This window comes from Neodiprion pinetum, chromosome 3, assembly GCF_021155775.2.
Source record: "Neodiprion pinetum isolate iyNeoPine1 chromosome 3, iyNeoPine1.2, whole genome shotgun sequence".
Taxonomy (NCBI): Eukaryota; Metazoa; Arthropoda; class Insecta; order Hymenoptera; family Diprionidae; genus Neodiprion; species Neodiprion pinetum.
In genome coordinates, this window is record NC_060234.1 from 10,079,302 (window position 1) to 10,102,674 (window position 23,373).

Sequence of the window (23,373 nt, forward strand, 5' to 3'; positions counted from 1 at the left end):
GAAGATGGGCTTCCAATAACTTCTAGTGAAAATAATTTGAAAACCAATTTTTTTTCGGTAATTTTGATTTATATAGAAGTCAAATTTTTGTCTAAAATTGACTATGAAGCGATGAAAAGAAAATTGTTAGATCTTTTTAGTAGTGCAAAACCAATACCTAACACACAACAAATTTATTCTGATGTACCGAATACCGATAACACAATCAGTGTCAAAAGATTTTCTGGATCAACAGAATCAACAACGCACAAAGTAATAAAAATGATCATAAATGGAAGAACAAGACCGTCAATGTAGTAAATTAAATAAAATGTAAGAATAATGTATCTTTAGACTATAAAAATGAGCTACGTGATCTGAGAAGGAAAATAAATTAAAATTGTTTTCAAATTTGTTTTCACTAGAAGTTATTGACAGCCCATTTTCTATTATAGCTCGGAAATTTTCTTTTTGAACGCTGAGTTTGGTTCATTTTTTTGGATGAAACAAACATGTCACATTGAACGAAAATCCAATTTTTTGATTGAAAATGGCCAAAAAAGCATCGACAAATTTTTTTTTTTAATTTTTATATTTTTTTTCAGAAAGAGCATCAAAAAATACTGGAAAATTTTTGTACTCAATTAGGTTATTTCAATTGTTGTCAGAAACATGAATATTTTTCGTTAATTTCTTCAAAATCGCCAACTGCGGAATGGGAAGAGATAAAGAGCTAAAAATTTAGCTCAGGACGTTTTTCTATATTGTTACAAAGGGTGAAATCACCCGTTTTACCCCCTCTTTAATGATCTAGTAGTCAGCATAGATAAAAGACGTTTATAAACCTCTTATGTCTTTAAAAAGAATAAGGTTGCTGCGCCAACCAACATTATTGTAAAAACAGTCTTGTTTCAGACTTTAAATGAGAAACACATATCTTGCATTAAAAGCATTTTTCACGATATTTTATTCACGCTCTTGATTTCTTTTGATTCGATAATAAGTAAACTCGCGGATCCATATTTTATTTTCCGTAACGTCAAAGTACGTTACAATATGTGTAATAAGTCTTTCCACGTCCAGTTTAGGTTAGAATCAAAAACTCAATTGCGTTTCTGTAAAAGTAAGAGATTTATTTACACTATGTATTTACACTATGTACAAAACTCACTAATAACCTTAGTTCTTACCTGTAAAAGTAAGAGAAACAACATTTAAAGCTTCTAATTCCTATATTTTATTTCTATATAAAGGTCCCGTGATAACCGCTATCTCATTCGTTCAACGTTGTTGAATATTTTCTTTTTGAATTTTTTTCTCTCAAAATTTACTGGTCGTCTCCCCAAGCCCGTGCTCTACCGCGCCATCGGTCGGTGGCCTTCGTCGGTAACGCGGCAGATTCAAAACTTGAGAGAAGCCCGACAGAAGTACACGAGTGTCGTGATTTTCTTTACATATGTATAAAAATATATTAAAAAATCATGAAAATCTAAGAGGGTCACCGTCGGAACGTCGTCGAATTGACATGGAATGACCCAAATACATCTAACCACGAATTGGACATGGCCGTGTGGTACGTTGCAGGCGACTCAACAAGATGAAAAGCCGAAGAGAAAACCAAGTCGGTGAGGCACCGGTGCTTCGTGATTATTTGACAGTAAGATGCAATGTAAGTCCCCAGCAATAATGAGATTTCTATAAGCATACGCAAACTGATGAAATATAGCAGAAAATTCTGGTAAACGGAAGCCCTTAGGTCGTATATAGATAGAAGCGAATAAGAGAAAATCTGACCGATCTTGATCAATATCGACGATTAAGAACTCAGGAGAGTTCGTGAACTTACTGGGTGACGAAGTGGGAATAGAGAGAGAGAAAGAAGGGACATAACGCTTTTCATAACGTCGCGAAAATTGACAAATAGAAACGATGTAAATACGGGGGTTCCCCGATCGCACACGTTTTTATGTGAATGTATATGTAGGGTGTCCCACAGGTTTTGGAGATTTTTTCAACCCCCCCCCCCCCAAATCAATTTCAAGTAATTAAAAAATAATTGCCTAATTTTTTCGGATTTTTGTCTCAACTCTAACCAGTCCGGCGTGCCGAGAACAGTGGATTTCCATGTTTAAAATACACGTTATTTGGACACGCTTGCAGTATATACGAGTATTATACTATAAAAGTAATTGTGTTCAAAAAAATTTGTAACTGCGACGTTTCAGTGGTTGCTTCGAGGATTATTGTTACTATCCGAGAAAAAATTCACATCATCATACCATACAATCTCGACGAATTTACACTTCGTTTAAATGCAAAAACAGTCAGATTTCGAGGGTGCGCAAATCGTCGCGATTGCATCGTATGATGATGTGAATTTTTTCTCAGATAGTTGCGCTAATAACCACTAAAACCTTACAGTTACAAAATTTTTTGTACCTCAGTACTTTGATAATAAAACATATACTGAGAACAAGTATGAAATATATGTATTTTAAAGGCGAAATCCACCCTGTTGACAGCACGAGTTAGGGTTGAGACAAGAATCCGAAAAAATTAGGTAATTGTTTTTTAATGATTTGAAATTGATATAGGGGGGGTACCTAAGAAAAGTCGCCCACACCTCAAATATAAACACAGTATAGCAAGAGACTGTTCCAGATAAACATCAGCCTCGAGCTGTAACCCAAGAAGAGAAAGAGAGACACAAAGCTATACATACTTACGTTTCTGGCCTGAGCTGTGTTTGATTATATCGGAACTATTGAGAGAATGGTCGAAGCGACTCGGAACTTACTCCGAAACACCGCACGTCTTGGGTTCAGAAATCCGCTGCCGCTATCTTGTCGCCGCGCGCCGTACCCCTGGCACTGCCCAAGTACCGCACGCGCCCGCTAGGGGCGCGCGTCTCTCGCAACTCCAGCGACGCCGGCTAGGTGTATACCCCACTGCACCGACTGACGGACGCGGAGTTGCGGAAGGACATTCCGTACTCTGGTTCGCGGGAAATTGAACCATCAAGCGAGGCGGCCGAAGCTCGATGATAATTATACGAATGTCTCGCCCGAGAGATTACAATGTAGTATAGCTACTTGTTGCCTTCAAACCACACGTTCAGAGTCTAAAAGAAATTTTAAATTCCCGCCTGGTTGCTCCTGGCGCCACCAGGTGTTCGCTTTCGTCATTACGTTTAGAGTGTTATCCTCTTGTGGAAAAAATAAAAAATTTTTAATACTTTACCGAAAGATTGGGTTGGGAAAAATAAGCTCGATTTGTACATTTCTGATTTTATTGTCTTTTAATTGACCTCAAATGGTTCACAACCTTTATTGGGTGGGTAATCTCTCGGGCGAGACATTCGTATAATTATCATCGAGCTTCGGCCGCCTTCGGCGGCCTCGCTTGATGGTTCAATTATACTTCATGTCTCGTCCTTTGAGATTACAATGTGGACTTTTAGAGTCTATTAAAAATTTTTTGTTTTTATGTCAACATGACCCTCTTCGCGAAGTCGTCGTCTTGGATCTTGATCGGGAGGTTGTAGAAATCCGCGAAGACCTTCGATTTCTGGGACCATCCCGCGATTCTTTTTATTTCGTCTATGTTGACACCTTTCTCGGCCGCCTTCGACGTCGCAGCATGTCGTGTACTGTGGGCAGTATATCGCTCGTCTACTCCGAGTTCTCTAAGCGTACTTTTTATCCATCGCCCAATGGTGTCTCTTGAGACTTTTGCATGTGGTTTTTGGAAAGATATCAGCAAGTAGTCTTCTTTTCCTCTTAAGTCTTTAGTTATTGTTAAGTAATGTAGCAAAGTTCTTGCGATGCATAGTCCAGGTTTGTGTTCGAAGAACGGTAGTTTTAGCAGGGGCTGAACGGCTCCTGCCCTGGATGTTTTTATGTGTTCCGGAATCTTTATTTCCAGACCTTTTTGAGTCTCTATTATGTTACTTATTTTTATAGCGGCTAGCGTCTGAATACGATGTGCTGTTCCTAGTGCTAAGAGTAGTACTAGTTTTTTGGTGACCTTTTTTAGTTTGAGAGGTTCGAGGGGATACCACTCCGCAAGTTTATCCAGCACTGGGTCTACATCCCAGATTGTGTCGTACCTAGGTCGGCCAGGTCTCTTCTTGTATACGCCTCGCATAAACCTGTTGATGAGATCGGAGTTAGCGATTTCCTCTCTCGCTATCAGTGCTAGCGCCGCTTTTCCAGAGTTGATGGTTCCGTAGCTGGCACCATCTTGGAATCTTTTCGTCAAGAAAGATAGCCCTTTTTTGGCTGTGATGCTGAAAGGGTCAGACTGGGTCTCTTGATTAAATTCCCACCAAAGTTTATACGAAGATTCATATTGCTTGAGAGTTGAGTTTTCCACTGACGCGATCATGATTTCAGCGGATTCCTCCGATGTGTTCTTATTTAACAGCGCCTGCCGGATAATTTCGCGGCCACCAGGGTAAGGTTTTTGTTCAGTGGATGTGCCGTGCCGCTGGAAGAAAATAATAGTTTATTGTTAGGTTTAAATGTCATCCAATCGCCTACTACCATCTTTTTGAAGGCTGGGAACCAGTTCTGGCTGGGCCAAAAAGGCACTATGAGGATTCCTACTGCCTTGTCGGCTTTAATTTTTTGAATTGCTTTGGCGATTGTCGCGAACGGTGGGAACGCGTAAAAGAACCATGGGTTCCAGTTAACTGTAAAGGCGTCTATCGCGAGAGCTTTTGGATCTCTGTCCCATGAACAGTAGATAGCACACTTTTTATTTTCGTTGGATGCGAATAAGTCGATTTCAGGGACACCGAATTTTCGAGTTACGCTTTTGAATGCGTAATTTGCTAGTTGCCATTCCGTATCTCGGTTTGATAGTCGTGATAACGAGTCTGCTTCAACATTGTCTTTTGATGCGATGTAGGATGCGTGTACCCAGAGGTCCCTCTGTTCGCACCAGTCCCATAATTTTCTCGCTAAGTCATGCAGATCTTCGGACCTTGTCCCGCCTAATTTATTTATGTATGCTATTGCAGTCGTGTTATCTATTCTCAGCAGGATCTCCGCGGAAACCAGGTCTTTCGCGAATAGTTTTAGAGCTAAAAAGGCTGCTTTGATCTCTAAGTGATTGATATGCAAAGCTTTTTCGGCTTGAGACCATATTCCATGGGCTCCCTCGCCGCCGCAGAAAGCGCCCCAACCCGACAAACTCGCGTCCGAAAAAATTTCCATTTGGAATTGGAAATTTCTGATTTTTCTGACTGCTGTCGGTAATTTGTTATGCCACCATTTTAAGTCGTCTGCTATATAGCCTGGAATGTCCATACGCGCATCATAATTCATCCTACTATGTTCAAGAGCTTCTAGTTTTGCTTTTTCTAGCAGCTTACAGTGTAACATCCCATAATCAACCCCTGGGCAGCTAGCTACCAGCGTACCTATTATTTGTGCAAATTTTCTTATTTTGCACGTCTTTTTATTTCTTAGCGATCCGACCTGTGCAATAAGAGAGTTTCTTTTTTCCCTCGGCAGTTCTACTAGCATATCTCTAGAGTTTAATATGAACCCGAGATATTTACAGTGTTGACTAGGCGAAAGGTTTGATTTTTTCCTGTTAGCTATGAAACCAAGTTTTTCAAGTAAGCTAATAGTACTTTGTAGGGATTTTTCACATTCCTTTATCGAGTTTTCTAGGCATAGAATGTCATCCAGGTAAATTACTGATAAAAAACCCTTCTGCCTGAGATATGACATCACTGGTTTCATGAGTTTCGTAAATACGTACGGGCTCTCACAGAGACCGAAAGGTAAGCACGTAAACTCATATACTTGGCCCTGAAATTTGAATCTCAGATATTTCCTTCTGCTTTTATGAATCGGTATTGCAAAGTACGCGTCTTTAATATCTACTGACCCCATGTACATGTATCGATCTAGTAACCTGCACGCGGATCTGAGATCCTCTAATTTGAAATGCTCGGTATTAATGAAAAGATTTAGCTCTTGTAGATTTAGGATAAATCTTTTTGAGCCATCTGGTTTCTCTCTCAGAAAATAGCTGGATAGAAACTGATCAGCCGTGTCCCAGCACTTTTCAATCGCTCCGATTGACAGGAGTCTGTCTATTTCCTTTTGGATGTCTGAGGTTTCTTGGGAAGACCAGATTTTTTCTCCCGGAGGGGATACCTGATGTGGTGTTTCTTTAAAATTAATTTTATAGCCCGTCACGCATTGCTTAATAAATTTATCAGGTGTAATCTGTTCCCATGCCTTCAGAAATTTACTTAACCTGCCTGCTAACTTTACCTGTATTTGCTGGTCACTCAATGAGTCCTCGATCTGCTGCTGGTGCTGCTGCTGTTGTACGAGTGCCGACGACGATAAGCCTGATTCTGGATCTGGCTCGTTTTGCTCTGGTTGGACTGTCTCGAAGGTATCCTCTGGGCTATTGCCGACTTCTGAAATTTGAATCTCTGGCCCGTCAAGGTGGTCGGTCCTCGAATTGCTGACGGGCCGCTCCAGTTTCCCGAACTGGCTGGGACAGGTTTCTTCGCACTTTGGATTTTTAAGTCTCGTCCTAGTTTGTCCATGCTCTTTATTTCTTTAATCTTGTCTCCCAGTTTTTCCCCAAACAAATATGTGTCGACTTGCCTTTCCTCCAGCGAGGACGCTACCTGTTTTGTGAGACTTGGTAAAATGTACGCTCGGCGAGCTACGGATTGTGAATGATGAAGCTCTGCCAGAATTTTTGCTGCATCCCAGATGTTAGTCAGAATTGTCTTCGAGTCAACTGTTTCATTCTCCAAGAGCAGGGTAATAGCCGGCGCCAGGGCTGAAAGGCTGGATCCTGCTAGTTTCTGGGTAGCACAGAAATACTTGTCTCGCTTCGGCGCCGATTCGTTTAAGGTGGATGCTATTTCCGGGTTCAGGATTGGCGCTTCTAAGAGACAGGATCCTCCTCGAGGATAATTTTTCAACAGTTCGTCCTTTTCTTCTTTCTTTAGTCCGGATTTCAGCCACGCATTCCACCGGACTGAGACGTCCGGATGAATTTTTTGACAAGCCTCCTCCGTTTCCGGCGGTTTGCCAATTATTTTTATAACTTCTTCATTTAGGCTTGGGGCTCCTTCGGGCTCTTTATTCTTCTGACTAACGGATTCCGTGGGAGTTTTGGTCCCAGTTGTTGTATCCTCCTGCTGAGCCGGTGCAGCCTGAGAAGTTGTTTCTGGCGCGCTGCCTGTGTCACCAGGCCGGTCTGGTGATCCGTTTTTAGCCCCTGTCTCAGGGGTCTGTGGCGCTTCTGGGTCCCTTGCATCTTCTCGTATATCCTGACTGTCCACATCGCTTGGGGGATCTTCTGTAATAAAATAGATTCCGAAAAATTTTAAGGTTAGCTCACTTGGTAGAAATTTTTTAAAACGATCATGTGTCACCTCTCGTGTGATTTTTCATGATCTCCCACTTTCCAGTATTACTGATAGGGATTATTATTCTTGTATTTTTAAATCACCTCTCGTGTGATTATTATTTATTTAATTTTTTTTTTTTTTTTTTTTTTTTTTTTTTTTTTTTTTTTTTTTTTTAATCACCTCTCGTGTGATCTCGTGTCATTACCAAAATTTTTGTGCTTTGTATTTTTTAATTTTTAGGTCTTAATCCTGCCTCTCGTGCAGGCTTGACCCGAGACTTAGGATATGACTCGTCTCCCGTACGAGCTCTCCTAGTTTTTAAGTGTTAATTCTCGCCCGATAATATTTAATTGGTTTTTACCTTCGTTGATACTGTCATCACTGTCGTAGGCGTCCCTGTTGGACGCATCATCTCTGGATTTCGCTGCCAGACACTGCATCACCAAATCTTTCAGGTCTCTCAATTCACGCCGTAATTTCTTCGTTTCCTCCTTCCTGTCTTCGCTGCGTGTACGTTTTTTATGTTTTCCCATCTTTCTGCAATTTTTTCTCTCTCAAAATAATGAAGAATAACGAGTAGATTTTTTCTGACGTGTTGTCTGTTTGGCACACAAATAACTAATGACGAAAGCGAACACCTGGTGGCGCCAGGAGCAACCAGGCGGGAATTTAAAATTTCTTTTAGACTCTGAACGTGTGGTTTGAAGGCAACAAGTAGCTATACTACATTGTAATCTCAAAGGGCGAGACATGAAGTATAATTATGCACTATGCTGCTCGTATAGAATTGAGTAATGATATTGTGTAATATCGTGACCGTCACCAACCGTCCAAAAGATTCCGACGTAATTAATAGGTGGGATGTGAGGTTAAACATACCGTCTGAATAACACCGGCATACAAATAAAAAAATTTCTCTGTACTACGCTGTACCGATCGATCGGAGGTATGTTCTAAACGAAAGTACACCCGACGATTTTCATGAGATATACCGCATATTAAATTAATGGAAAGTATGTGATGTACGGGTGAAATTTTCCGACGAATCGGTCAACGCTATTTGTTTCGTAGAATTACTTTCGCACTGCGAGAAGGAAAAAAATTTTGAGAAAAGAAACTCAATTTCTGAAACATGTCGAAAACATCTTAAAATGATCCGAAAAGTGTTTCTTTACTCAACTAAAGGCATTTTTGGCTGATATTTTTATTTTAAATCAAACGGGTTAATCAGCTTGATCGACGGTAAACCTTACGAAAAATTGCGTGACCTGCAATCGTACGCTCGCCAAATTCTTAGAAGGATACCCTGATCTATTTGAACGTTGACGTACATATCTTCAAATATTAAAGTCCAGGTGTCTCAAAGGTTAAAAAAGACTCAACAGCCCCATTCTATACGCGATAATAAATGGCAGGACTCTACGAAGCCGCGATAGTAAATTCGTAGATTTCATTCGATGTCTTTATTTCTGCGTCAAATGAAAGTGCATTGGAGTGTTTTTATTCAGAATTGTGTGTACAATAAGGCTGCTAAGCCCTTTTTCGCGTTTAAGGTAGTAGCCCGGTGTGACGGGTTCAAAAAATCAATTTTTTTTTTTTTACATTTTTCGGAAGAAAAATATCTTAAAAATATGCTATAAAAATTTCAGACATAAATTTTAATTATTCTTAAAGTTATAGCTAAAATAAGAGAGCGCGCCGTAGTGTGTATGAAAGCGTGTGTATGAAAGCGTCGCTGTCAAATCTGTTGCTAATTTTGTGCTCAAAAAGCCAACTCCAAAGAAGCCAGAACTTTACGTAGAGCTCTAAAAGCTGCTGAAAATGACAACTTTGAGGAAACGGAAGGACTGCTCTGTGCACCAGGCATAGCTGATTAATGTAAGTATAATTTTATTGAAAAAAATCCGTAGTCAAAACTTTAAAAGCGTTTTTCTCAAAACGATGTTTTCGAAAGTTCGGGGAATCACTGACTCTAAACTATTCAACCGATTTAGCTAAAAATTTAACCCGTTATTCTAGACACACATATCTAGATGCCGAAGCCTTAAAACATTTAATTTTTCAATTATAAACTATTTTATTTAAACAATTTATGAAGAAAAAAAATTAGATTTTGAGAACTTTTTTCACAAGTCCGCCATTTTGTTTTTGTTTTTTTATTTTTATGTATATTTAAGGTTCGGGACCTAAAATGAAGTCTACTGAATAATAATCTCTTTGAATTTTTTATTTCAGATGACTTTGGAAGGCTGTGTGTTTCCCCGAACCAACTCATCTTTTCTTTGAGGACTCCATATTGACGTCAAAAATTTTAAACAAATTAATGTAAAATTAACTTCAGAAAAATTTTTTTATATACTTCAAAACACCAATAAAAACATGTAAAAACTTTAAAACGATAGCATTTTATTTACTTTTTAAAAAAAAATCATGAAAAAACGTCTAAATTTCGGTCGTCACACCGGACTACTACCTTAAAATACATGGACTTGGATATTTGGAGAGATACACGTCAACTATGAAATCGACCAGAACACCCCCTTAACCTTGCATTGAATTGGGTAGAAAAGCACTCTTTACCTTTGACAGCAGCCCCTTCCCACCGTAGAAAAGAAGGCCAATTATTAATAACGTCGAATTAAAGCCCACTGAACAACACATCCGAACCTCGGTGCGACCGACTTCCGGGAGTGGCGGACAACCCCCGGGGCGGCGGACAACCCCCGGGGCGGCGGACAACCCCCGGGGCGGCGGACAACCCCCGGGGCGGCGGACAACCCCCGGGGCGGCGGACAACCCCCGGGGCGGCGGACAACCCCCGGGGCGGCGGACAACCCCCGGGGCGATACGGCAATGACGTCACGAAGACACAAATCCGAAGCGTTCAGCCGAAAAAGTCACTCGCTTGGTCACTCACTTACTTGCTTGGAGTTCGGTTTATGAATGAAGAGAGACGGGGACGCCCGGCGTCGGCGCCGTTCGGGATTGCCGACCTTCTTCTACTACTGTGTTTACACACGTACCTCACATACTGGATCCGATTACGAGGCGTGTGTAAACAGAACATGTCGGGTGAAACAAGTACAGCTGATGTTTACGTTGTTGGAGGTATATGTACAATATAAATATGTATATATAGTATACATATGAGGGGGGGAGGATCTCGAGCCGTCGATTTTCAAACTCCAACTTTCGCTGGCGCCTTACTCTCTACGTATCCCTGATATTATTGTAAGTATTGTCATTCGCTTTTTTGGTTTTTTATCGTTCGATCGGTCAATTCAATGGAGCTCGCGGAAGGAATTTCAACGATTTATTCTTACCGCTTCACAGCAAAGGTTCAAATGATTTTATTTAATTTATTTTATTTTTTTTATTCTTGGATCTGTAGGTATCACGTGTTATATTTCAAAATGTATGAAAGGCGCTTCAAAACTTGTGTGAAATCTATGAATTAAAGTAAACATTTTTGAAGAGGACTGACTCAGCCAGAAAATCATGCGGGATCGGTTATCGGATGTTGACGCTACGAAACAACTCGACTCGAGAGCCCTGATGAATGCTCTCGGAGGAAGGCGGTCCTGGAGGCATTCGATCGTTAGCCAGGACACGAGACGGATCAAACCAAAACCTCAATATTCTCTACAATTTTAATTCTGTTGAATAAAGTTCCTGTTAAAATGAAGTACCTTCTACGGAATCTTTTAACGATATTCGACAAAATCAAAAAACGACGAGACTGGACTGAAATTATTTCGCTAGAATTAAACATTTTTTGGCATAATTGAACAGCTTTGTCGGATTGATTTGGAAAAAATTAATACGTAATGAAAAAGGTTGCAAAGTAAAAATTTATCGAAGCAAGTTTTGAAAAACTTTTGAAGAAACGCGTCTGAAAAACTGGTTTTCAGTTTGTTAGACAGAAATTTTTAGTTATCATTGCCACGGACTAGTATTGTTTTTCGAGGTGTGAAAGGAAAATAGCGTTAATTAAAATTAGAAATTGGACTGAGAACTTCGTGCTTCAAAATTCGAGTAATCCGATTTCATACAAGTTAACGTGCAACTTTGCGTAAGATCCAATGATTTTCTATGGTAGAAGATTTCGGCACGTATCGGTAATCAGCCTGAATATAAATGACGATAAGAAATGATGTATAAAAAATTTTTAATGTTGTTTGTTAATGTAACGATGTTTGAAGCTATCGCGTCTAAGTGAGGCACGCACTGAGAAAAATTTTAGTAAAATGAATATTGTTCAAACGACGGTTGAAATAGTTGTAGACTCGCAAGAGAAAGTGGTGCGGGTAGTTATTTAGCATGATTGTAGTAACCGGTAATACATTTTCTGGTTAACGCGACATTAAATTTGTTTGTTTACAAGTTGAGGACTCCGCAGCAGGTATAACCTGTACAGCCATAAACTTATCTCGACGCAAGCTTGACTGGAATAAATTTTCCGCAACGCTTGACAAGAGTTTCCCGGGATTGGCGCGGATCCCCGGGATAATCAGGGATCAAAAATAGATTGCAAGCTTCAACTGGCTTTTGTTTTTACGCTCGAGCTGCAGACCCGGTTGCGCAACGTAGGTCAACCTCTACCTAAGCACCTAGACCGTACATACCGGGACAATCTCTTGAAACTATACATATAATAAGCATGCGCGAGTTTTATCGGCTGCTCGGGCAGGTTAGCCACTCCGAGTTTCAGCTGTCAAACTCTGTTTCTGGCGGCGTTGTAGTTCATACGAATTTTTGAGGTTAAAATCTCAAACAGTCGAGGTAGTGACTCGGAAAGTTGATGCTAATGCTCTTTGAAAATTGGCTTTATTCGACTAAAATGAGAAATCTGTTTAAATGTTGGGTGCTTAGAAGAAACGCAGCAGGTAGGTGCGAACACTTTATTTAATCATTTTTATTATTTCGTACATTAGAAATAACAATGGAATTTTTATCTATCAACAGGTGATACGGCTAAAATAATTACATCTCTGATATTCACTGTTATCTGCCCATTCAATTTGTCAAACGTACAAAGATCATCGCCACTTTCAAGCAACTAAGCAACTTTCTCACTCTTTTGTGATTTCAGGCGGTAATATTGAATTTTATCACTTTCGAAAATGAGACATTAAACCGAGCATTCAAGAAATTTAAATATCTCACTATCTGTAACGGAACTGTGAATCTTTTTTTTCTTGAAAATAGTTCAACAAAATTTACGAATAGTCGATAGTCAATGTATTTTTTCCGATTAACAAATTATTGCTACTACTATTTAAAATTTCCGAATGATGATCAGAATTTATTTCGCAAATTTTCAATGATGTTCGATTAAATAAATGAAGGGAACCTAATACTCAAATTGAAAATTCAAGTGATATCAGATTTATTAAAATGATTTCTGTATTCCATGTTAGTGCGGTTTGAAACAAAGAAAATCTAATCGAAAGCGTAGAACTCAGGAACGTAAATCACATCCTGTGACACAAATTGAAAATCAGGTTTCTCAAAATGCGCCTCGATGTCACAATTAGCTTCAAGGACAATCATGTTTTAGAGTAATGTCAATTTTAAAGTAATGTAAAGATTGTGTCCCTTGTTCCATCAAAATAAATGAATATCTAATTTTTAACGAAGTTTATGAAGATTTTTTTCCAAATAATGTAATCCGATACAATATCTTGTTCATAGTCCTCCGAACATCACCTTCTAACAAGGATATTTGGAAAGAGTCCCTTTGTTGCAGAAACCATTATAAAATTCTTGGTTTTCAATTCGAGCTATTGAATAACTCAGTGTTTCAGGTTCCTTTTTTAATCTCAAAATGGGATTTTTTTTGCTCCAGCTAATGCTAACATGAAATGCAGAAATAATTGCGGTACATGGAGATTCACAAGCTTTCAGTCTTAGCGTAGGACCCTATAAAGAGTGTAAAATTGAATTTGGTTTCAAGTTATCGTGCAACTAGCTAGCCAGATGACACCGTCAACTAAGATTAAATTAAAAGACATTTTTAACTGAACTTATTCAACAGTTCTAGATTTAGATTGATTCAGTTTGCCTAGCAAAATTCAACCCTACAATCTAATTGAGGACTTGAAAAACTATTTATCTGAATTCAATGCCAAAGAGAGTAAAAGTAAGCTTCAAAATAAGATACCAAATCAAATGGTATAAAGTTTGAAAAACAATGCTGGTCAATAATAATGCTTAAATTACAATGGTGCACAGAATAATTCCTCGGTAGAATGAATTGGCAGCAACGGTTAAGTAACAAACTTATCGCTATTGGCTCGATCAAAGTAAAATGATGGGATATTCAGCCATTATGATCTGTAGTATATCCCGCTCTTCAATTTTGCCTCAACTGATGTTAAGAAGGTGGCGATGGCCTGATAAAATTCACTCTGGCACCTGATGTCTGACGAAACAACCAGGTTCGATGGTTCTAATGATTGCACCGCTCGAGAAACCAGGATCCTTGCCACCTAAACGTTTTGACCATCAGGTAAGGCATAATTTTCCTCGTGTTAAGTAAAGTTTAAACTTCGAGCCTGCTGAAAAAAAAACGAATTTTATCATTGAATCCATGTTAAAATATTGTCATTGTCAAAGATCACGTAATTGGAAATTTACTTACATGCTTCCATGCCTGACAAATTTAGTCCCGCTTTGACAATGAATTATTTCGTACCTGAAAATATTAGAAGCTATTATTATCAAACAGGATCTTTCGGTATTTTTGAAGGCAAAAAAAAAGGCAGCACTTTTTGAAAGGCAACCAATGGCCAGACGAGGGGTGATCAGAAGAGTGGAGATTGGTCTCCCAGTGTTATCGGACGATTGTCTTGTAAGTTATTGTTTTGTTTCCTAATTTTTCATTAATAGCATGATTTACACTGTAATATTAACTGTTGTTCTTTTTCTCTTTTTATTCTTGGATATCTGGTGAACCCTCTTTGTTAACGGAACACTGATTGTTGTACAATGGAGCTGCAAAAACTTTGTCAACTAATCAATGATGTCGGCGAGGGTTTTTGTGAGTATTGTGTCGGGTACGTTTTCTGTTAATTGCTACTCTTTGTCCTCCTAAGCTTCGTGTTTAAGATGAATAATTTCTTTATTCCTTGTTACTCATTTCTTTTATTAATTTCATGTTCATCGGCACTAATTACTGACTTCTGGAGCACTGCACCGTAACGAATCTACTCTGAAAATACCTTCTACTGGGTCTCAACCATTCATTTATTTTTAATTTTATGTAAATAAAGAATCTGTTCACAATAAACATTGTTTTTACTTACCTACCTCTGTTTGTCCAGGCTCCCACTTGTTAATGACATTTCACGTTGAATTTCAGATTTCTTCTTTCAATAAATAACACCCAATTTCTGTATCATTTGATATTTGCTTTTTCGTTAAATTCTTTATTGCGTCGGTTGAATATCTTCCGAAATCAACCACGGTATTGCTGAACGATACTATTCTTCTTAGACAATTCACGCTACGTAAAAATAAACAGCAGCATAACCTCAATCCACGGCTTTACGCGCGAGAGAATTACAGCTTTTGTTTCATTTTGGGTACGTTGGCGCCTTGCTCAGCAGATGAAAACATCACCGCGGCGCGATTTCACCGACCAATGAGATTAAATTATTTGGCGCATGCGCGTTATATGTATAGTTTCAAGAGATTGTCCCGGTATGTATATACGTAGTTGGTCTTTAGGGGTGGGAGATGAGGTTCGACGCCCTTTAATAAGCCGGGAGTCTGAAGTTGTTAATTTTTTTTCTCACTTTGTCGGCTGCTGGAAACTCTGTCAAATTTATTCAAGGAAATATTAAGCCCTTGGGAGTACACGAAAGGAGAGCGAGATGCAAACATCGTGCAGCTTGACAGACAAGCGAATAGCATGCGGGGGTTGAGGAAAGAGCAGGAAACCGAAAACAGAGTTTATATGAGCTTGCGGACACCTGATATTAATGTTTGCCACTCGGCGGACAATCGCTGTCGTCCTGCGGTGGTTTCCTTCGCGTATTTTCCACGGATAATAATGACGCATGGTAATCCAACTCATCGCCGAAACGGATGCGAAACTTTCGCGACACTTACTCGGCGGTTCGTCCATTTATAACATATTTATGATCATTCGGTTGTACGTGAAACTTTGTTTCACCGAATCCACCCGGAGGGGCAATCAATTTTAAAAATAATTTACCAGCCAGAAAAAATACAAAGCTTCGCTTCACCTTCGAGTTTATAAATTCGGCTCAAGTATCTATAAATTTGGTTGCAGGTTTCAAGTGAAAAGCTCCTGTTTACGATTTTAATCCATTTTCTTTGGATTTTTAAGGTAAGCACCGCGGTATTTATCAATTTACTAATTTGATAATCATTCGACGGATAGAACCAACCCGTAAAAAAATTAGAAAAAAACTGTTGGTCCCCAAGTGTACAATTTCCTCAATTACATAGGCTGTAGTTCTTTGAATTAACTCAGAATCAACACAGCTATTCTCCGCTGCCATTGTTGGTTAATTAGCGGAGCTTCTCGCCCCTTGATGACGGTAATCAATGCATCACTGCGTGTATAACTTTGTGTATCAAACACAATTCGTGTAACGCTACCTTTGTGGATGCGTAAAATATAAATTGACGGCGCCAGGCCAAAGTCCCTGTAAATGCAAAATTCCTGGCCGTAGTTTGATTTTGTGTTGCTGCGCAAATATAATGAAAATATGCAGCCCGCAACATTAATTTACGATGAAACGTCACGCCGGAGTTAATTACTACTTCCGTCACGCTTTTGCGGCGCATTATTACCGAAGTAATTACTTTTGAAACAATCCGGATTGCAAAACAATTTCAGGGTCAATTTATTGTATTTTCACTCGGATAGTTTCTCTTCGCGCATATTAGGATAGAACTCTGAATCGGATAAAAACTAGAAATTATTATGATTACAGCATGTTGTGTTTTTCTAACATTTATAAATCAAGAGATGGGAAGTGTAAAATCACAATTGTTGTATCACTGATCGGTGAGAATGACGATTGATTTATTCATCGAGCGGTGAAGTTCACGTATGAAAATGAATCCTGACACGGCCGGGTCTTCAACTTATCACCGCAAGGAATGCTCATTAAACTTTGTTCGTTATTCTGATCGAACGGAACCCGATTTAATTAATTAAATGCTAATTAGTAACCACAGGCTAGCGATTAATGCTCAACGAAGGCATCAATATCCATGGATTATCACATACGGGGAGCTTTCGTCTCCCAGCGATCTTCAATATTAATTGAACATTTTATCCCGCAAATATTATTGAATTGTTACTCGGTTTTAAGCATATAAATATACGATCAAGCTGCAGCATATAAATGTAATGCTGAATTTCATATTATTAACATCGCGACTTGACGTCGAAATTTTCTCAACGCCAAGGGTGATCTGATTGCGAAAACGCTTTTTTTCCGAGAGCGTTCGTCTCGTAAAAGGATGATGGATTATGAATATTTTCATTTTATCCTCTTTTGTAGGCTCTGAGCAACGCGAATTAGCTGCGGAACTATTTACGATTCGACAGCAATAAATTCGATATTAATCGTACCAACCGATCTGAAATTTAATTCGGTTGGGAAAGGTGGAATTCCTGAAATATCACACAAAAAAAGGTACAAAAATTGTAAGTACAATATAAATTTATTCATGGAAGTATACATCAAATAGAAGGTAAATTTGATTGTCAAACAAATCCTATAGTTAGGTGATACATATATTACGAATGATACATGAGATGAAATAATAATACATGAAACAAATTATCGTACAGTTATTATGCGTATTAAATTTATTCGAGGAAATTTTGCATCGAAAATTGCTTTCGCAAACTAAAAACTGATTTCGAGGAGAAGTTTTTGAAAAAATATTCGGTCGTTCGATTATTCGCCGTCGTTTGTCTCGATTAAAGTCACACAAATTGACGAAAACGAGCAGTTCGACTAAACTTTGACACTTATTTTTTATTGCTTGTATTACTTAGCCGGATCGGTGCTATCGGTTCTTCAGGGCTCAAAGCGTGAGTGGAAATACTTATTCGAGTGAAACGATGTACAATTCAAAACACATGATAGAACACGCATAATTGTATAAAATTAAAAATCTCACTCTCGAAATTATATTCTACACATAATATAATTGGAAGTAATGATTAGCAAGAAAAACGAGTCGGATGTGACAACTCGTTCTAAACAAGTCTACGATTTCTTGAAAAAATACGTATAGTATCCGACCGCTAAGTAAGTACTCGTACACACATTATCCTCGAATAAATATTTTACCCAAGCCAAAAACCACTGGATTGCATTCAAAAATTATTAAAAGCAATTGATCGGCATTTTCTAAACTTATTTGTTACATGATTTTTCACTCGATTGAAGAGAATCTGCAAAATCACCAGCAAATACAAGCAATTCGTGACCAACTCGAAGTAATTTCGATAAATTTACGCAAGGAAGAATCTGTCTAAATCGTCTGGGATGCGCTCATCGGACTTTTAACGAATAAAACCAATTGTGTTGATTGCTTATTCGAATTCCGTATTATAGATCGATTATGTGATTTGGGACTTGTGTAATTCAGTCTCAAAAATTTTGCTATGCAAAAATGCTATATTCTAATTTTGTCGTAAAATAATCCTTCATAATACTTTTAAGATTATTATATCCGCGGAGTTAAAAAACAAATAAATAAAAACGAAAGAATACCGTAATAATAAGAAAAAGCTTAGCTGCCTATGCTTCTAGTGAAAATCATACACTTGAGTGAAATCGAACGAATCCATTAAATTTTCAGCACCTCTATTTTGAATCGATCTTGAACGAAGCATCGTAATTTAATCATTCACTTATATCCCCGGCATCTTGTATTCTTGTACGTTAACAAGGCTCCACGACAGTTTATAAATGAAATAAAACCTGCTTCGCAACTAGATGTACATCGAGATAACGAATGACGAACGAGCGGCCGCATCGTTGGAGCTGCAGCTAACATATTTCTCCTCGATTTCCTCTTGTTTCGAAATCTCAGATGGATTCCCTGGAAGTTTCTCCATGCTGGAACGAGGGCTGGCACACCTCGGCTTGGTCGTCGCGTAATGAGGCACCTCCTCGACAAGAGAACCGTAAAAACCGGAAAATGCCCCTCGAACAGGAGGCGCAGCGTGCTTCCCGTCGATCGAAACCGACTCGTCAGAGACGGTGGGCTCAGACTGCGGTCTGGCCATTGGGACGTCGTAGATCGGCCTCCTCCTGCCGGTTCCTCATCTCGACGGTTCCGCCACTGAACCGATCGCAGTGACGGTATTCCTTGTGAAGCCTCGGGTCGGATCGAGCGAGAGGATGCTTCGGAATCTTGGCGAATTGTTTACCGATCTGGCGAACCCTTTTAACGACAAGGCCCTTTTCCTGGATGGATTCGTCGCTGATCGAATAGCTCGATACGTAGCCCGAGTCGAAGCGAAATCTTTCAGAGACGATCGGTTCCGCGTCGACGAACCGCAGCTTCGGCCGCGAGGACTCGCCGGGCTTTTCGATTTTCACTGGTGAAGTCTTGGCGAATGTCGAGAACGAGCAGTCAAAGTGGGCCGATTCGAAAACCTCGGTGTCCTGCTTCGTCATCGTCTCGGTAAAGGGAACGAGGGTCGAGGCCTCCGATGACGTCGAGCTGGACTCCTCGTCCTCGTGTTCCGAAGTCTGAATCTCCTCGACGAGGTTGTCTTGAGACGCAAAGACGACCGTTTTTGCGGTGGTCCGTTCCTCGAGGCTTCTTCCGGTCAGCATGGCCAAAAGTTTCTCGAACGATTTTTTACGAGGAAGCGTCTTGCCTGTTATCGGTATCCAGTCTACCGGCGTCTCGTCGATCTTAATTGGTTTTTTTAAGAAAGCCCCTACGATCTTCGGCTCCGTTTTTAACACCACCGCGGACTGAGTCGGTTTCTCCGCGAGCGATCCGTCGGAGGGATCGTCCTCCGGGGTTTTGCTGGTCTTTCGCTTCCGGATTGTTCCGGTACTATCGTAGGCCATGACCGGTCCATCCTCGTACACGCTGGACGATTCGTTGGGTTCATCGCAGTTCAAGCTCTGAATTCGGTCAAATGCAAGAACGAGCCGCTTCACAAAGCTCATCGACTTCTTCACCGGCGATTTAGTTGACGATTTGCCATTCTGGCCAACTTCTTTTACCCCGTCCTCGACCTCCCGACTCGTCGACGCCTTGGCAAGATCCACGTTCGCTTCCGGCTCACGATGACGATGGTGCTTCATCGCCTTAGCGAACAACGACGTGCTCGACGAATATCGTCCAGCTTGATCTTCTTTCTTCGGGAGATCCGAAGATCCATCAGGTCCGGTCTCGAGTATCGTCGGCTTCCCATCATTATCGCTGATATTTGTGTTCTGCCGAACCTGCGAAACAGTGAAATTTCGAATTAAGACAGGAACAACTTGAAACGAGGAACAGGAAAGTTGAGATCCAACGTCACCGTGATTAGTGATGCGTTAATAAATGTGAAAAAAAAACCAGAAGCAATAATTATAAATTCCTTGCCACAGAATACTTTCAATTTGATTTTGAATTTGGAATTTGCGAAATGAGATACAAGTTTACTCACTTTGTCGGAGCCCCTACTTTTCACGTGATGAAGAAAAGACATCATTTTCTGATTTAAACGCGGGAGTAATTCGAGAGTAAAAACTAGGTTTGCAATAGGTTCGAAAAAATTCAAACTTTATTTTGCTTTAAGCTTTATTTTACTTTGAACTTTTCGCGAGTAATTGAACACTCAGAATCAGCGCTCGGATTCGGTTTTCTCAAACACGTCTTACTCGATGGAGTTCACTTCGGCAAGTGATCCAGGTTACCAAATGCAGGTGCATTTAATAGTCAGGATTTGCAAGGGGAGTGGGGGGGTCGGTACTCAAAATTTGGCGAGTCTTGGACGCCGGCCAATAGAATTTCACCGTTCCACGTGGGCGTTTCGCTTTCAGAAAAGGGCGGATTTCCCACTACTTCACCTTTTTCTAGCAAGGTTCGTTTCGGAACGAGCTGTAAAGCTTGGTGTTCATTATGGAGAATCGTAGGTACGGCGATCGAAACACCTTTCGATTTATACCGAAACCGTTACAATTTATATCAAGAAGAGAAAGAAGTAGGAATAAATGACGGAGAAAAAATAATATTCGACGCGTTGTTGACGGTGGGAATGTTGTTGGATGTTTTACACGTTTTTCATTAAGCTTTAATCGAAGTAGAATTGTTTGCTGAAAAATAACCAAATAATTGTTACAACTTTTTTATACGATTTTAGGACGCGTCGACAAACCTGAGAGGATGCACGCTGCTCGATTTTCTTATCGTCGAAATAGATTGGGGGAGAAAAACGTGAGAGTTCTTAAAGTTTCGAAGCACGTTGTTGGAAACCAATCAACAGGTTCCGAATCGTGCCAAGCTTTATTTTTATCTAAAAAATTCGCAACGTGCCGAGTGTTTAGTCTCAATCGGAAGTTTGGTTACCATTGTTAAAAAAAAAATGTAATCCAATCCGTCCAATTATCATTATTTTTCTGCCAGCCGACCGGTGAACGAATCCTTAATTTAACCACACATCGACATTGATCGAGCAGTTCGGCACACCGTAGATATGAATATCTGATTACTCCACAACTGGGGAGAATTTTTTCAAAAGTACCGGAAATATCTGTGAACCTGATGATTAATTTGCCTCAAATAAATTCTCAAGTTGATTGCAAAAATGTTTTACGAGATCATAAGATAGAATAATACGTGTGCTAATAATTCGAGGCGGCTTGATAAATCAGATATTAAAAATTAAACCTTTCCCGAATCGATGCATCGCCGCAGCTGCCTTCATAGGGCACGTGGAATTTTTCACGTAAGCCATCGCTGGCGACAAATTGGCCAAATCGAATACGATGGAACTTGAGGCCTGCGAAGACTGGGATATAATTTCATGTGGTTGACCGGTTAATCAATGCAGACGGAATACCGCGAAAAGACCCTTTTTTACCTGACCAGGTAAATGAACGGTCTTTCCAAAAATCTAATTACACAAATCCGATACCATAAACCGAAACGTCCGAGAGGTCCCGCAGCGTTCCCAAGTTCCTTGAGACTTGTCTAATTACTACTAGGAGTAAAGTGAAATGAAATTTGTCTCTCGCCTTCAAAGCCTGAGGTGACATTTAACCAGCCATAAGTTGAGTCTCTGCGTGAAGAAAAATAAATTCAATTTTTATGTCTTTACAGAGGAAAAAAACACCGAATAATCGAGTCGTGTTGTTTTTTCCTGTGTCGCCAAAAGGAAAAATCATTTCGAATGTTGTAAGGAGGAATTGGTCTTTGCTGATTTCGTAACACGAATTGAAATACTTTCACATGGGCGACGCTGTGTCGTTCTAGTTTTTAAGCAGCGTCGTATTTGCTCCAATATTTGTTTAATCGTAAAAATGAAAAAACATTGCCAAATTAATTTTCGGACTTTCCATTCTGTATCTATGATATGAAATTCCGTCTTGCTGCGATTCCTTTTTTTAAATTGTTTTTCGAGTTTATTGGGTACACGGATTATGAAGATTGAGAATAATTCCAACTCGTTTCAGTTTATCCATTATCGTAGGAATATTTGTATAATTGTTATAAAAAACTAAAGAGCTTGTCAATTTTCAGTAAAAATAGATTCGACGGGAATATTAAAGTTGATTTCAGGTCTCGTTTGAACTTGCAGAGGATTCACACGTTCGAAAAACGCCTCGAAGTTTGAGAGTCCATCGATGCGTCACTTGCAATTTTATACAATGTAAGGAACGAGTGCATGTAGGCAATAACTATTTACAACTACGTCATTTTGTGTTTTCCACGTTCGTTATACTTTACTGAGGCAGACCCGTTGCGTATAATTGACACGTTATTTCTTCAGTTGTAGCTCTGAAGGTAGTAAACCATGAATCTTTTGTCGCACTTCGCAAGATCCGAAATATCACGAATTCTTTTACACCTGGAAACGCAGACTGCCGTTTTGTGTCGATATCTACTTTCTCAAAAAATAAATGATTATACTCGAGGTGAAAAGATGAAACCGACGATGAGAAAGACTTCATTCTCAGACATTTCGCGAGACAAAGCTGAAAGACGTTGGTATAACCTGACTGCGAACGAGCGAGTAGAATGAAACAGTCACAACGTAGTTGGGAGAAGCGCAGAATTCATTTTTTCTTATCTCTGATTCTATATACTTTTCTCGGTACGGGAACAAGCTTGTTTTACCGGAGTTTTTCATTTTTAGCTACAGCAGTAGCTTGTATCTTTCTCCACCCCTGATTCCCAATCAGCCCACGTAGAAACCGTCGATTCCGCAACAATTCGCATCAATTTTCAATAGCGAACAAACCCGTGCTCTTTAAAAAAGACCAAAATCGACAAATTGAAACTTTACATCGCTACGACGCATCAATTTTATTACCACGATAGATTTTTTTTTTTCCCCCTTTTTTCTAATGCGAGGCTAATGGTGATTGATCGTGAGATGCAGTCGACGTCGATAGATCGTGAAAAAGTTCAGTGTGATGTGGAAAAAACGCTGGTATCGTTGGCCAGCAGATACCGAATTGCAAGCCGATAAATTGAGCATGGAACAGCGCCGTCATTTTCGGAATAATTGAGGAGACAAAAGTAGCGAAAAAGTAATTACTAAATCTTGCTTCTCTTTCGATTTTTGGGTCGGAGAAAAAGCGAGGCGTGTATCCGTTCGAGTGCGAAATTCGCCATATTATGCCTACCGTGATCACATTGCGATGGATTTACCAAGAAATTAATTAAACAGATGCTACTCATTGGGCAAGAGTTAGGAATCTCCGAAATTCGGTTCTAAAGCCCAAAGTGTGTTGAAATTGGTTTGCTAGCCGGCATATCATAGC

At 39.7% G+C, this 23,373-nt stretch overlaps 1 protein-coding gene across 1 annotated transcript; it reads right to left on the minus strand.

Annotated features, from left to right (window-relative positions):
- Nucleotides 1-3,462: 3,462 nt before the first annotated feature.
- On the minus strand, nucleotides 3,463-7,908 carry LOC124214317 (uncharacterized). Its single transcript, XM_069134320.1, has 5 exons — nucleotides 7,737-7,908; nucleotides 6,618-7,323; nucleotides 6,273-6,501; nucleotides 4,524-6,152; nucleotides 3,463-4,467 (listed from the first exon to the last, which is right to left on the minus strand). Exons 1-5 carry the CDS (start codon nucleotides 7,906-7,908, stop codon nucleotides 3,463-3,465), a joined length of 3,741 nt encoding a protein of 1,246 aa, XP_068990421.1.
- Between the last annotated feature and the right edge of the window lie 15,465 nt (nucleotides 7,909-23,373).

Coding starts and splice junctions, on each gene's coding strand:
- LOC124214317 (XM_069134320.1), bottom strand. CDS start 7,908: ATGGGAAAACATAAAAAACGTACACGCAGCGAAGACAGGAAGGAGGAA. Junction 7,324..7,736: donor TGATGACAGTATCAACGAAG/GTAAAAACCAAT, acceptor ATTTTATTACAG/AAGATCCCCCAAGCGATGTG. Junction 6,502..6,617: donor GCGTCCTCGCTGGAGGAAAG/GCAAGTCGACAC, acceptor AACCTGTCCCAG/CCAGTTCGGGAAACTGGAGC.